The sequence below is a fragment of the Cibotium barometz genome, chromosome 35, assembly GCF_041138505.1.
Source record: "Cibotium barometz isolate CiBa-2024 chromosome 35, ASM4113850v1, whole genome shotgun sequence".
In the NCBI taxonomy this organism is placed as follows: Eukaryota; Viridiplantae; Streptophyta; class Polypodiopsida; order Cyatheales; family Cibotiaceae; genus Cibotium; species Cibotium barometz.
The window spans coordinates 36,420,899-36,437,210 of record NC_141080.1 but is presented as its reverse complement, the minus strand read 5'-3'; the positions used below and the strand labels follow the sequence as shown (position 1 = coordinate 36,437,210).

At 45.9% G+C, this 16,312-nt stretch overlaps 1 protein-coding gene across 4 annotated transcripts in view; it reads right to left on the bottom strand.

The window, feature by feature from the left end:
- Positions 1-15,208, bottom strand: part of LOC147618398 (regulator of nonsense transcripts UPF3-like) — an 87,977-nt gene extending 72,769 nt beyond the window's left edge. For 3 of the 4 annotated variants that reach the window (XM_086774825.1, XM_086774827.1, XM_086774829.1), the window contains exon 1: positions 14,587-15,191. In XM_086774825.1, the coding sequence (XP_086630951.1) occupies positions 14,587-15,053 (467 nt within the window). In that variant the 5' untranslated portion in view covers positions 15,054-15,191. Of the gene's footprint in view, positions 1-14,586 lie in introns of all 4 variants that reach the window. The other variant, XM_086774828.1, reaches the window with a different exon arrangement.
- Positions 15,209-16,312: the final 1,104 nt, after the last annotated feature.

The following is a 16,312-nucleotide window of genomic DNA, read 5'->3' as shown; positions in this document are numbered from 1 at the left end:
GACCAATGAGCATGCACACATCATGGATTTGAATCTGGTTATGGCAGCCAGTTTACAGGATGATGATGAGCCTGATTCATTTGTGGATGCACGAGATAATGTGCATTGGAACAAAGCCATGCAGGATGAGCTTGATTCTATTAAAAGGAATCAAACATGGGATTTGGTTGATCTGCCCAAAGGCAAGAAAGCAATTGGTACTAAATGGGTCTATAAGTTGAAAGACATGCAAATGGATCCATTGACAGGTACAAAGCCCGTCTAGTTGCAAAGGGCTATGCACAGAAGAAGGGCATTGCTTATGAGGAGACATTTGCTCCTACATCCCGTATGTCGACACTTAGGTGTGTCATTGCATTGGCTGCATATCGTGGTTGGGTTGTTCACCAGCTGGACATAAAGACTGCATTCCTACATGGGGACCTCGAGGAGGAAGTTTATGTATTTCAGCCCATGGGTTTTGCAGAACATGGTCATGAGGGGAAAGTATGCAGGCTGAAAAAGGCCTTGTATGGTTTGAAACAAGCTCCACGAGCTTGGTATGCAAAAATAGATGCTTTCCTACTCACTCAGGGATTTGTGAACAGTCCATCAGAAGCCACTCCGTATGTAAAGAAAGAAGAGACAGATCTGCTGGTCATCAGTCTTTATGTGGATGATCTCTTGCTCATGGGATCAAATGATGACAAAATTGCAGCTTTTAAAGAGATACTGCAACAGACATTTGACATGTCTGACTTGGGGCTTGTACATTACTATTTGGGCATATAGTTTGTGCAGGATAACAGAGGCATTGGGCTGTTGCAATCACGGTATGTTGTTAAACTTCTGGAGAAGTTTAAATTTCAGGATTGCAAGCCTATTAGTACTCCTATGGAGCCTGGGATGAAACTGTCACTACAAGATGACAGTATTTCCTTTGATGCCACTACATATGCTCAGGCTGTTGGGTGCCTTATTTACTTGTGTAATACAAGGCCAGATATTCAGTATGCAGTCTCTCAGTTGAGCAGATTCATGCACAGCCCGCGGTTGTCACATTGGCAAGCTGTGAAGCGTGTATTCCGTTATTTGCAGGGTACCTTGTCTCTTGGATTGCTTTATCCTGAGGGGGGTGACATGCAGTTATACGCTTACAGTGATTCAGATTGGGCTGGTGACTTTGATACTAGACATTCCACTAGTGGAAATTGTTTCTTTCTTGGCTCTTCATGCATTTCTTGGCTAAGCAAGAAACAGACCACAGTGGCCACTTCGTCTTGTGAGGCAGAGTACAGAGGAGCCTACACTACTACTGTTGAGTGTGTTTGGCTGTGTCGTCTCATAACTGATATGGATATTTCAGTGGAGGAGCCTACACCTATCTATACTAATAGTCAGAGTGCCATTGCTGTGGCCAGGAATCCTGTGTTTCATGCTCGCACGAAACACATTGAGATTCACTATCATTTTGTTCGGGAGAGACTCCAGGCAGGAGATATCAGTCTGATCTACTGTCCTACAGATCAGAATGTGGCAGACATCTTCACCAAGGCATTACCACGTCCGAAATTTGAAGCATTCCGCAGTGCTTTGAATTTGTTTCCTTTTGGTGGATGATGTACAGTGATCACATATCACTCCAGGGGGGTTTGTTGGGTTTTATGCTGTGTATGCACCCAGAGGAGTGCTAGTGATCATCAGTAGATTACTGGGGCACTTTTTACTTCAGTTAGTGGAGGTTTTTCCCCCAGTTTAGCTTAGTTTCACTTATATTCAGTTTATAGGTGTTTTGGTCCACCCGGCACATTTTATGGCCGGACATGTGAACACATCTCTTTAGATCACTATTATGTGGCTATTGTACTTCACTTTTTTATCAAGCTGAATACACTGAAGTCGTGTTCTCTCTCTGTTGCTCTCCACGCCTGTTTGCAGCATCTCCAAACCCTAACCCTAACACCCCCTGTGCCTTCAATATCATCTCCAAACGGTCTACATCACATTTTCATGCTTGTATTGGCCATTTATGAGGCCCTGCATTGGCATATCTTAGCAGATATAATTCAGCATTTTTCTACCATTTTTTAGGTATTTTATAGCACCCTTTCCCTCATTTTCATTTTATTATTTTGCATTTAGTTGAGGTCATTAGCAGCTGCTTCTACTTCTTACCATTGTACAACACCTCAGGCTTCCCTCATGCTCAGTTTTCAACAATAAACATTAGTTTCCAGCATTTACATGTCTTGTACCTGCGCCTACATCTGTGTTTTCTATTTGCTTCACTTTCTTTCACCCCTTGGTTTTGTGGAACACCACCAACCAACCTCCTGGGAGTTCTTCCCTGTCTTGTGTTCCTTGCCTTGGGCATACTTATGCACTTTCCTGTGTCTTGGACCTATGCACTTTCCTATGTCTTGGACCTATGCACCTTCATCTGGGACTAAATCAGTGTTTAGCCTTGCTAAGCCTGATGCTTTGATACCAATGTTATAAGCGGAAGCTCTAGGAGTCTTCTTTCAGCCCTAAACACCATCTGGAAACATGCTGATGCAAAACACACGTAGAAGAGAGAGAAGAGAGAGCGAGAGATAGCTGAGTATTCAGTATATTACATAGTACCCTAACTCTAAGCCTAGATCTATGACTCGGCCAAGCAAGGGCTGAATGAATCAAACGATGAGCATGTTTTGCCTTTTATAGGCTAGAGATAGCCTGATGGACTGGCCGTCTGCTGGTCAGCCAGGTCCAGGACAATATCCATATGATTTGCTACAGCCAACAGGTTCTTCTAGTCTCTCAAATGCTGGCTGACAGCAACACCACAACTTCCATCAAATAAATCCCTACCAAATCAGCAACACATGCTCCTAAATTCTGATTCTGATCTGTCTTTATCTGGTTGCTCTCCTCAGGATTAGCTCTGAGTTCAGCCAGTGCATGTGTTGTACATGACACAACCACACCATTCTGCTGTGGAGTGCCACGTGTGGAGAACTAACAGCCAATACCTTTCTGCGAACGAAGGCTTTGGAGATGAATTCTCCTCCATTGTCCGAACGGACTTGTCAAACATTCTGTGTGGTCGCATTCTCGACCAAAGCCACCACTCTTGAGAGTGGGAGAAAGCTTGAGATTTTTCCACCAAGAGATACACCCAAACTTTACGTGAGAAATCATCAATGATAAGCATGAAGTACCTGCACCACCCTGGGTAGTAGTCCGCATGGGACCACACAAGTCCATATGTATAAGCTCCAAGAGATGAGAAGCCCGATGAGTACCCTCGTGAAGGAAAGGCTCTTTGTGTTGCTTGCCATACAAACAAGCCACACAAGTGGAGTGGGAGGGTTTCAGTTGCAGAAGACCCTCGACCATCTACTGAAAAGAAGCATAGTTCAAGTGCCCGTAGAGCAAGCATGCCACAACATTGTATCCACTTGAGCTACCAGCTACCAAGGCATGATAGCTTTGAAGAAGTTGTAGCAAATGAGACTGTGACTCATTTAAAGATCCACCAAAGTCCTCCAATCTGTAAAGACCGCCTTCCTGTATACCTATGGCAACAATCTACAAGGTGCTAGTGTCAATGACCTCAAGAACTAAGCTCTCAAAGTACACGCCATAGCCTTTCTTTGCAATCCGAAACACTGAGAGTAGATTGCTAGAGAGCTTGAGAACATAAAGCACATCTCGGATGGTAGAAGGCTGGCCAAGAGAAGAGCTAAGTCACACGTTACCCACACAAGAGGCCTCAAGGTTGGAAGCATCGCCAATGGTCACCTTCGAAGAGCTGGGCATCATCCAAAATGGACCTATCATGACTCATGTGTCATGTGCACACACATGTACATGCTAATCTCAGGGCTAATCTTGGAGGCAACATGATAAAAACTCACTAGAACCAGATAGTTTTGTAACGCGCGGAAGCTCTAAGAGTCTTCTTTCAGCTCTAAACACTCTTGGAAAACCATCTGATGCAAACGCAGATATAGAGAGAGAGTAGAGAGAGAGAGATGTGCTGGAAAATTCAGTATATTTCATATAGTACAAAAAGGGTACTTTGCTACAGCCCTAGGCTGCCTTCATAAAAAGGTGGTAAACACCCTAGATCTGGTCCCTACTTGGACCCCTAAGAACCAATCCCTAGAGGATTGAATAATTCTATCTAGGAGCATTCTGGCCTATATATAGCTTTTCTACTTCCTGGGAGAATTGGCCGACTGCTGGTCGGCCAGCAGTCTTGCCCCCTTAAATCCATAAAATCCAGCGCTGCCCTCTGGTTGGTCCAGCCGCCTCTTGTTTTGGTCCATCTGCCCACCTTCTGTAAGCAGCCGACAGCCCTTCCTGGTTCAGTTTCAGCCGACAGCGCATCATTCCATCTCCTGGCTCCAAGTCCAATCTATTACCTTATCTACCTCCAGCTTTTGGTTCTTATCTGGTTCATAGTCTTTATCTGGCTGCCTCTTCTGGATCAGCACCTAGCACCTGAGGATTGTACATGGCATTGATCATGCACATGACATCCCCCTCTGCTAAACTTGATGACGGGATTCCAACCTGTTCTTGGATGACTGTCATCATCCCAATCCTTTCCCGAAGTCCCTCTGTCATCCATCCATCCCTGGCAACCCTTTTCTCTGAAAGCCCGGCCTGTTCTCCAAACCACTCTGTCTCAGACGAAGATCTATGCATCTGTTCCATCTAGTCCCCAATCCATTCCTGCCCTGACCCTGAACCCCGTCTTGGTCTTCATTCCAGAGAAATGAGTCTGGCACTCTCACATCACCCTTGGAGGATAAACCTCCCTTGGGACCGTTGCCTGAGAACCTATCTGGCTCACAAGACTGCCATCCCCTCTGGCTCTGTGGAACACCACCAACAAACCTCCTGGGATCTCTTCCCGATTCTGTGTTCCTTCTTGCCTTGGGCTTCGTATCCGTGTACTTTCATGTAGCTTGGACCTGTACACCATCATATGGGACCTGTACACCATCATATGGGACCTGTACACCATCATATGGGACTGATTCCGTGTTTAGCTTTGCTGAGCCTGATGCTCTAATACCAATGTCACGCGCGCAAGCTCTAAGAGTCTTCTTTCAGCCCTAAACACTCCTAGAAAACCATATGATGCAAATGCAGATAGAGAGAGAGAGAGAGAGAGAGAGAGAGAGAGAGAGAGAGAGAGGTGCTGGAAAATTCAGTATATTTCATATAGTACAAAAAGGGTACTTTGCTACAGCCCTAGGCTGCCTTCATAAAAAGGTGGTAAACACCCTAGATCTCGTCCCTACTTGGACCCCTAAGACCCATTCCCTAGAGGATTGAATGGTTCTATCTAGGAGCATTCTGGCCTATTTATAGCTTTTCTACTTCCTTGGAGAACTGGCTGACTGCTGGTCGGCCAGCAATCTTGGCCCCTTAAATCCATAAAATCCAACGCTGCCCTCTGCTTGGTCTAGCCGCCCGCCTTCTGTAAGCAGCCGACAGCCCTTCCTGTTCAGTTTCAGCCAACAGCGCATCATTCCATCTCCTAGCTCCAAGTCCAATCTATTACCTTATCTACACTCCTTGCTCCAGCTTCTGGTTCTTATCTGGTTCATAGTCTTTATCTGGCTGCCTCTTCTAGGCTAGCAGCCTGTATGCGCCCTGTTTCCAGAAAAGCTCTCCTCTCTCATGCGCTGCCCGCCAGCCTTCCTCAGCGAAGAAGCACACCACCCAACAAGAGTTAGGCGCCTCCCCTCCTGGCAGCCCCTCCTTTTTCCTAAAAAGCACACGTGGCCCCAAAATAGCTTATGGGCCACGTTTTCTTCATAAAAGGCATTAAAAATGACTTTAAAGGTTTTTAAAACCTTTTAAGTTAAAATTTCTTTGCCCCCTTTCACACATGGGGTTGTCCACACATGGGCTCCCTTTTTGACTCCAACCTGATGCCATTCACACTGTCCACCATGTCCCCGTGCACATCTGCATCTTGTCCAGAGAAAAACACAGGGTTGTGACACTTTGTCATCCTTTCTACTATGGCAACCTTTTCACTGAATACCCGCCCGGTCTCCAAATCCACTCTAACTTTGAAGAAGATCTATGCATCTGTTCCATCCAGTCCCCATTCCGTTCCTGCCCTGTCTTTGAACACCGTCTTGGTCTTCATTCCTGAGAAATGAGTCTGGCACTCTCACTCCACCCCTTGGAGGATCATTCTCCCTTGGAACCATTGCGTGTGAACCTTTCGTGGCTCACAGGACTGCCATCCCCTTTGTGCTTTGTGGAACACCACCAACCAACCTCCTGGGAGCTCTTCCTTGTCTTGTGTTCCTTGCCTTGGGGCTCGTACCTGTGCACTTTCCTGTGCCTTGGACTTGTACACCTTCATATGGCACTGAATCAGGGTTTGGCGTGGAGAGCTTTTCTGAAAACTGAAAACAGGCAGGCTGCAGGGCTGCGCTTCAGCTTTCTCTTGTTTTTTGGAGAGAGTTGCAAGCAGGCAAAGCTGTTGTGTATGCAGGCGCAGCTGAATTCAGGCTCTGAACTGACTCTTGAAGAGGGAAGCTACTGGCTGGTGTGTTGCACAAAAGGACAGAAACACAGATCCTTTTTCTTCTCTCTCTTTGGCTTTTTGGGGGATAAGCTGGCTGCTGTGCTGCAGAGTACACAGGCGCCTGCAGGTTCTTTCTTTTCTTCCTCTCTCCTTTGCTTTTGGCAAGAAGATGGTTGTCAGTTGGGAAGTGTTGAGTTGTGAGAAGGGAACACAAGGCTGGACAGCAGGTTCTCTCACAAGTATTCTCCCTCTTCCGGCTGCAAGACAAGAGGACAAGACAATTCGGGGCTTTTCCTCGAGTCTTTTCTTCCTTGTGGAAAACGACATAAAGACTGTAAGTCTCTCTTTCTTTGTGAGCAAGTGGGACTGCAGGTGATGTCTTTCGGAGTCTCTCTTTTCACTGGCTCAAGACTGTTCTAGAGTGGTTCTCTCTAGCCCTTTGTGAGAGGAAGGGTTTGGCAGTTCAGAGGGTGGAAACAGGACAATTTATGGGCTGTTTTTGTTTGACTGCAAATTCAGCAATGTGCTTGGGTTTTTGGCTGCAAGTACAGGTCACTTGAATATGTTTCTTGGCATGGGAGTGATGCAAGCTCGCATGGCTGCGTGCTCATGGAGCAGACTGTTTTCTTCCTGCTAGAAAGGAACAGTGGGACCTACAGTTATGGGCATCTCTATGTTGCCAGATGTTTCATGAGGGAACAGGTAACTAGATGTATGGAAACAGGACAGAAGTTTCAAAGGGAAACAGGCCTAAGGGTTTCATGTGGAAACAGGTCGTAGGTTTTCTCGAAGAAACATGTTTTTGGGTTTCTCCAGGAGATAGGTCACATGCAGGCAGAAGGTACAGGAATGGACACATGTTTGGTACAGCCTTGCTACTGATTGGACAGGGGACAGGGAATCCATGACAGAGATGGATAGTACCCTTGGAAGGTAGAGAGGGTTTGTACAGGTGTGTCGACTGTATGGTATGCTGTGCTGTGATGCGAGTTCTCTTTTGAGAGACAGTTTGGGAGTCTGTGTTGTGATACAGGAGCACTGGATGTGTCAGGGTGTGATGCTGTTTATAGTGTGAGAGGCTATGGATGGTTGTGGCAGCCTTGATCATGGGAGAAAGCTTCTGAATGCAGACTCAATGTGAAGAGTCTTTCGATATGAACAATGGCCGGACTTGTTTGTGGATGCCGTGTGGAAAAGAAGCCAGATGCAGGTTCTTTGCAGGCTTCAGGAGTTCTACTGGGACGGCTGAATTACCAGCCTTATATTGTAATCAAAGCTCTTAAAATCAATTAAAGAAATACCGCAAGGGGCGCCACTGCGATTTGGGGCCAATCGGTGTCCGTGTACTATTTGCAGGAGCACTCTAGCTCCCCCTGTTTGTTTTCCTTTTCTAGGTCTTCAATGGTGTTGAAGTGTTTTATGTGCGAGTGTTTGTTTCACCGCCCTTTGCTTTTCTGAAGGCCGGTTTACAAGGTTCCGTTGCCGGGACACATCGTCGACTTTCTCAAGGAGGCGAGTCCGTGGTTGCTTTGGTCGGGACAATCGCCAACTTTCCTAAGGGGGCGAGCTCGTGGTTGTCTCATGAGAGTCACATCAAAAGCTTCAACATGAGGAAAGTGAAAAGGAAGTGCAGGACACAGTACACGATTTTGTGTCTTTGCCTATATGAGGTAAAGAGCAAGAGCTGAAGATGAAGCTTAGGAGAAAAGACACCAAGGACAAGAAGTAGTCGGCCAGGAACAAGAAGCAGTTGAAGTGTTATGGTGCAGGAGATGCGTTGAAGGCTATGGCTTTCGACAGTTTGTCACCGGTGGTATCTTCATCGAGGCTTCATGGGTTCGGAAGACAATTTCCTTCTATGTTTAGCCGTGGTGATCTACTATGCTTCATTGAGGACTTGTGCTTATCACTTGGGTGGAGTGCAAGCAGGTTTTGGGTGCCTGAGGATGTATCAAATGAGGCTCAGATGGAAGTGGAGGAACTTGACGAGGTTCTTATTCCTGAGCATATACTGGCACATAAGGAAAGAAAGGTACAGGGTAAGGTTTCCCGTCGCTATCCTGTGAAGTTCAAGAGCTGTTCACACTGATGGATACGAAGTGGATGGAGGAGGTTCACTGATGGATGCGAAGTGGATGGAGGAGGGTGACTTATCAGATTCACCTCAGGAGTTGCAGCTTTATCTTGATGCCTATGAGTTGGAGTCGACTCTTGTTACGGCTCATTCAGGTTCAGCAGAGCATAGGTCTGGAGCATTGCCTGATGCTCAAGAGGGGGGTAGCACCTCCGCTCCCTTGTTACAGACAGGCTCATTTGTTATCTATTGGTGATATCTTTGTATTCACCCGAAGGTACTGAGGCTGACAGTACATCTGCTTATGGGACTTCTATGATATTGTGTACTAGTCACTGATGATGGTGGTTGAGTATGGTTCACAGTCTCGCGCACCTGGAACTCTAACTGCAACTATGGATAACTCTATGGAGGACATAAGTCTTGCGAGCAGTCCTAGAGTTGGTTTGGTTCATGGAAATATGGATCGAACTCTGTTTGTGCATGTATGCATTCACTTTGTGAGGTAGAGGTATTTTTGTATTCTGGTGCCATTGGATCCTGGTACCATTGAGAATACATTGGGAAATACTCTGCATTGTGTTGAGTGCTGCATGTATGTTGGTATGATACATCAAGTGCTTTATTATGTTCATGGGTGTGACTCCTGCGGGATGACCATGAAACATATGTGGGGAAAGTACTTACTGGATGTAGTGTTTGGATGCATTGAGTGCTTTCATATGCTCATGTTGTACCATCAGTCGTGGGTCCTGCGGGATGCCCATGGGCGTAAGGCTTGCGAGCAGCCCTTAGACTGTTACTTTGCAGTAGGTAGAGCATCTTGAGGAGCATATTGTTTGCGAATGCATATGTGTGTCATGCATATGTGTGCCATATGTAGAATGATGCATGGTTTTGTTTTTGGCTAACACAGTTAACGTGTTTCCATTTGGTTTTAGACTTTTGCTGTAGGTTCTGAAGGAACAAGCAAGAGGACAGTGTGGCTTATTGTGCAGGATGATTGTTTTATCACCCAGATGCATTGGAAGGCCATTGTTTTTGCCATACGGGGTGTCTTTGCTCATAAGATGCTTTACTGTGCCATTGAGTGCAATCGAGGACGCTTGCCATTTTTCAAGAGGGGGGTATGTCACAACCCTGTGTTTTTCTCTGGACAAGATGCAGATGTGCACGGGGACATGGTGGACAGTGTGAATGGCATCAGGTTGGAGTCAAAAAGGGAGCCCATGTGTGGACAACCCCATGTGTGAAAGGGGGCAAAGAAATTTTAACTTAAAAGGTTTTAAAAACCTTTAAAGTCATTTTTAATGCCTTTTATGAAGAAAACGTGGCCCATAAGCTATTTTGGGGCCACGTGTGCTTTTTAGGAAAAAGGAGGGGCTGCCAGGAGGGGAGGCGCCTAACTCTTGTTGGGTGGTGTGCTTCTTCGCTGAGGAAGGCTGGCGGGCAGCGCATGAGAGAGAGGAGCTTTTCTGGAAACAGGGCGCATACAGGCTGCTGGCGTGGAGAGCTTTTCTGAAAACTGAAAACAGGCAGGCTGCAGGGCTGCGCTTCAGCTTTCTCTTGTTTTTTGGAGAGAGTTGCAAGCAGGCAAAGCTGTTGTGTATGCAGGCGCAGCTGAATTCAGGCTCTGAACTGACTCTTGAAGAGGGAAGCTACTGGCTGGTGTGTTGCACAAAAGGACAGAAACACAGATCCTTTTTCTTCTCTCTTTGGCTTTTTGGGGGATAAGCTGGCTGCTGTGCTGCAGAGTACACAGGCGCCTGCAGGTTCTTTCTTTTCTTCCTCTCTCCTTTGCTTTTGGCAAGAAGATGGTTGTCAGTTGGGAAGTGTGAGTTGTGAGAAGGGAACACAAGGCTGGACAGCAGGTTCTCTCACAAGTATTCTCCCTCTTCCGGCTGCAAGACAAGAGGACAAGACAATTCGGGGCTTTTCCTCGAGTCTTTTCTTCCTTGTGGAAAGCGACATAAAGACTGTAAGTCTCTCTTTCTTTGTGAGCAAGTGGGACTGCAGGTGATGTCTTTCGGAGTCTCTCTTTTCACTGGCTCAAGACTGTTCTAGAGTGGTTCTCTCTAGCCCTTTGTGAGAGGAAGGGTTTGGCAGTTCAGAGGGTGGAAACAGGACAATTTATGGGCTGTTTTTGTTTGACTGCAAATTCAGCAATGTGCTTGGGTTTTTGGCTGCAAGTACAGGTCACTTGAATATGTTTCTTGGCATGGGAGTGATGCAAGCTCGCATGGCTGCGTGCTCATGGAGCAGACTGTTTTCTTCCTGCTAGAAAGGAACAGTGGGACCTACAGTTATGGGCATCTCGATGTTGCCAGATGTTTCATGAGGGAACAGGTAACTAGATGTATGGAAACAGGACAGAAGTTTCAAAGGGAAACAGGCCTAAGGGTTTCATGTGGAAACAGGTCGTAGGTTTTCTCGAAGAAACATGTTTTTGGGTTTCTCCAGGAGATAGGTCACATGCAGGCAGAAGGTACAGGAATGGACACATGTTTGGTACAGCCTTGCTACTGATTGGACAGGGGACAGGGAATCCATGACAGAGATGGATAGTACCCTTGGAAGGTAGAGAGGGTTTGTACAGGTGTGTCGACTGTATGGTATGCTGTGCTGTGATGCGAGTTCTCTTTTGAGAGACAGTTTGGGAGTCTGTGTTGTGATACAGGAGCACTGGATGTGTCAGGGTGTGATGCTGTTCATAGTGTGAGAGGCTATGGATGGTTGTGGCAGCCTTGATCATGGGAGAAAGCTTCTGAATGCAGACTCAATGTGAAGAGTCTTTCGATATGAACAATGGCTGGACTTGTTTGTGGATGCCGTGTGGAAAAGAAGCCAGATGCAAGTTCTTTGCAGGCTTCAGGAGTTCTACTGGGACGGCTGAATTACCAGCCTTATATTGTAATCAAAGCTCTTAAAATCAATTAAAGAAATACCGCAAGGGGCGCCACTGCGATTTGGGGCCAATCGGTGTCCGTGTACTATTTGCAGGAGCACTCTAGCTCCCCCTGTTTGTTTTCCTTTTCTAGGTCTTCAATGGTGTTGAAGTGTTTTATGTGCGAGTGTTTGTTTCACCGCCCTTTGCTTTTCTGAAGGCCGGTTTACACAAAGGGACTCCGAGAATAGAATGGGATGATGACAGTGATCCAGGAAGCAGATTGGAATCCTGTAGGCTGTCATCATGATTAGCAGAGGGGGATGTCATGTGCACACATGTACATGCTAATCTCAAGGCTAATCCTAGAGGCAACATGATAAAGACTCACTAGAACCAGATAGTTTGGAGCATTGAAGTGCAAGTTTAGGCAAGGGATGGACTGGAGTGGACACAGGGACCTACCGGCTGCATGGAAAACAAGATATGGCTGTGTCGGCTGCATCAAACAGGTCGGGATCTGCATTATTGATGTTTGTGTCTAGGCGGCTGGCCGACCAACAGTTGGCCAGAGCTCTAGTTGTCCAAGGCCTACAAAAGGCATGTTTGCTCATTGTTTTGTTCATTCAACTCCTTTGAGTTGGGTCACAGAGTTTAGGTGTTTTACCTTTTCATGGAAGGCAACCTATGGCTGCAAGATAGATGTACCTTTTTGTACCATATAAAATACTGAATTTCCAGCTCTCTCTCTCTCTCTACTCTCCCTTCTGTCTGCGTTTTTGCATCAACATGTTCTAGATGGTGTTTAGGGCTGAAAGAAGCCTCTCAAAGCTTCCGCATGTAACATCATGAATCATGTGAGTAGTGCACCCGTTGTTAACCACCCAATCCGTAAGATGTGAGGTGGCAGGAAGAGGTGAGTCCGCGGGAAACTCCTCAATGCCGATGAAGACAGTCTCCTTGGTGGAAGAGAATCTCTGGAATTGACTGGTAGATGGAGAGGTTTAATTGGTGGGCTTCTTTGCAAAATCACCTTCTCTTCTTCTTGCGACAATCAGGCTGAATGTGACCTTTGTGACCACATAACAGCACGTAAGATCCTTATGAGCAAGATTGTTCGCAGGTTTAGAGTCAACTTTACTGTTGGTCAAACCCTTGGACTACCATTTGCCTTTGCCCTTAACCTAAAGAAGGGTCTCAAAAGCACCCTTGCTTGTTTTCTTCCTCATAGCTCTATTATGAAGCATGCCAACAGTATGCAAATCGAGAGTAGCAGGAAGAAGTGAAATAGTATCACAAAAAGATGAGCAAGTTTCTGGTAATTTGGCGAGAAGCCGATAAACAAAGTCTTCGTCAGTAGCCTTGCTCCCCAAAGAGATCAACTACTTTTGGATGGTAACAAACTCCATGATGGAATCCATGATGTTGGCAGCATCGAAGATCTTCAGGTTGGCAAAGCTTATTCAAACTTCTGAGTAGAGTTCTTTCTATGATATCTCCTTTGAATGGCATCCCACAATTCTTCTGCGGTCTCATCATCATTGTCATCAAATTGACGAGCAACAGATGGTCTAATGTTGAAGATGATGAACGCATGTGCCCAAGAATCCTTATCAAGCCAAGGATCAATCTAAACCGCAGTTGGCTCGGCGTCAGCCCCAAGTAACAATACTCCATAGCCGATGATACCGAAGTAAAGTCTTCATCTGCAAAGACCAATCAAGGTAGTTGGTCCCATCTAGGATGGATTCCTTGCGGAGTTGGGGAATAGATGAAGAGATGCCAATCGGTGTAGAAGCCATGGAATCCTCCTCTTGAATCTACAAGGCTGCAAGTAGGTACCGGGGGGGCTGCCCACTCCTCCCTAGACGCTAGGTGAAAGATGTAGAACTGTACTCTTCCAGAGATCAATGCACACGGGTGAAGATAGGAGCCAACTCGATGCGCGATGGAGGGAGGGAGGGACACACTAATGGAGCAAGTGCGACACACTAATGGAGCAAGTGCACTGTGCTCCCATTAGTTCGAGGTAGGGACAAAATACAAAAATCAGGGAATCATAAGAAAAAAAAATTGTGTTTTGCCTCCTCAGCAGGGAGGGAGGGATGGGAAAAAAAAAACGCCAAGTGATAGTCTTCCTGTAGAGTGTAGAAGCAAGGGCCTAAGAACCTCGGTGCTCTCATACCATGAGAGAATGGTTGAAGGCAGCAAAAGCGGATGCAAAGGAGAGACTTGCTGCAGCCAACAATGACCCAACACTTCAGCGAAATGATGAATTAATTAAATGGCAAAAAGCCTATTCTTATATAGGCACAATTAGCCAAGTCAACCAGTAGAAGAAACCCACGATTGGTGAAAAATACCTACGACTGGGGGAAAGTGCCTAAAACTGTGGAAAATTTTACCCACAACTAAGTAAAATACATCAAATAAATATGCTTCATAAATGGTGCAACAAATGGGATAAATGTTGGAAATGAACACAGTCCAACATTATGAAACTATTGTATATGTTTGTTTGGTCCTTGGCACACGAACATAGTCTTGTTTGTCACCTTGTAAGATAACCAAGGGGGAGATCTTTGATTGGTGCTAATCACACTCCACAATGATGATTTTGATCACCGATACAATGTTGATGACAACCCTACGCCCCATCTAACCACTCATACAAAGTTGATGACGATCCTGCCCCATCTAAGCTCTCTCCACTTTTGCTCATCCTCCAAACTCCACCGATACATTCTGTTAAATTTTGATTGTTGATTTAATAAAGATTTGTGTCTTATGGGGCTTTGTTACTTGCCATGTGAAGTACACAGAAACAAGTCTCAGCATGCCGAGCTTCTCTCGCATGCCATCTTGTAGGCAATCGGGATAGCCTGCTCTTAATTCTTTTCTTTTTATAAGTGGAAATTGGCGGTATATATCTTATAATCATTGAGAAATCATATAGTATAGATTACTTCATAATGCATTAACAATTAAAAGCTAAGCACAAAATTGCTCAAATTTGTAGAAATTCATGGCAATATGTGAGAGTAGAAAGTATACAAAAATCAACAAGGCTTCAAAAAAAATAAGAGAATTAGATCAGGGTACCTGGAGTTTCCTGGACAGAAGGTGACCAGGTTAAACGAGCCGGCGAAGCGCTCAATGTGTTCCATGAAAGCAGATTGTGAGAAGGCAGGTGGCAGGTGCCGCACGACGACCTTGGTGCGGTAAGAGGGGTCTCTCATGGCGCCCAGAGGTGCTGCTGCTACTGTTGTGGTGGGATGGGCTTCGGAAACCCTAAACTTGAATTTGGACCCTCTTCTTGCTTCTACTTGTGCAGATGGCGATGGCGATGATGATGATGATGATGGTGGTGGTGGTGGTGGTGCTAGGGTAAAAAACCCATCTTTGTGCTGAAGGAACTGCGGATGGAGAGGAAGGGTAGGAGGAGGGTCTGCTTGATTGATGATGCCATGATGCTTGAGGAGGGTTTTAGGGCTAGGGTAAAATGGATCATACTGATGGTGGTGGTGATGGTCCTTCCTTCTGATGAGGTGCGCGCGTTCATTGATCATGTTGGAGAGTCAGGGTAGATCATTTTCCGGCATGAAAATACTCCCCTCTTTGTGCTACTGTTTCTCACTTTCCTTCTTCTTCTGTACACACAGAGCAGTCGAAATTGATAAAAGCGCATTAAAAAATCGATTTGTCCCAACCTTAGCTTTTGGTTGTGTCGATCTTAAACTTCAGGTCCCCTTTACACCCACGTCATGCTTTTTATTCGTCCTAGAAAAACCTATATGAATATTATATGCGACCAAAATCTTTTTCTGTATTTAATTAAATAAAAATACAGACCAATTCTAAGGTTTTTTTAGTCAACGAGTTTGCACCATCCTTTGTAAGAGATCTGAGCTGGTCACTGAATTCTCGCAGGATCGCGTAGGTGGCACCTCCACTGCTGCCATACCCTTAAGTATATATTGACGAAAATTGTGTTATCCAATTAATTAATGGTTGCAACTAAGGTTATCACCCTCCCTATGCGCACGTGCCCGTGTCTCTCTCATAGCCTCCTCGTGCCTACGTCAGTGTCTGTCTCCCCCCTCCTCCCCGACTCTCTCCGTGTACGTGCATCCCTCTCTCAGCCTCCATGTGCGCCCATCCCTCCCTCTCAGCCTCCCTGTGCACCCATCCCCCTCTCTCTCTCTCTTCCCCCTCCTCCCTCTCTCTCTGTGCACCCCTTCCTGTGCACAGGTCACCCTCTCTCAGCCTCATGTCCATCTTTCTCCTTGCGTGCATCCCTCCCCTGTCTCTCCCTCCCTACAGTGCAACAAGGAAGATTAGAAGGCCTTGGCCGCAATTCTCTAGCCCTAAAAATTTGGGGCTTTTGGACAAAATTAACTAACTAAAGCCTCATACTACACATTGAAAGTATTATGGGTTCTCCGTCGCTCGTCGTCGTCGTCGGCTAACACAAGCCACCTAAGAGGGTAAAGAAAATGGAGAGAAGGAAGCAAAAAAGTGAGGAAGAGGCAAGGGTGGTTGAACAAGATAGTCATAATAGCAAGGCGGAGCTATACAATGGTGAAAAGATCACAAAAAATAATCGTAATAGGCTCAAACTTAAAAGAAGCTAAGTTGACCTTGAAAGACATTGCAATGGTTACTTGAAGAGGTTGTGGGGAACCAAAGGAAAGAAAATAGAGGAATGTTGGGACAAGTGAGAAGATATTGTGGGTGGCAGCCTACAGCAAAGATGAGAACAAGTGGGAAGCATTATAGAGAAGGTAGCAAGACAACCGAGCATGGTGGATTTATCACAAGGCAATAG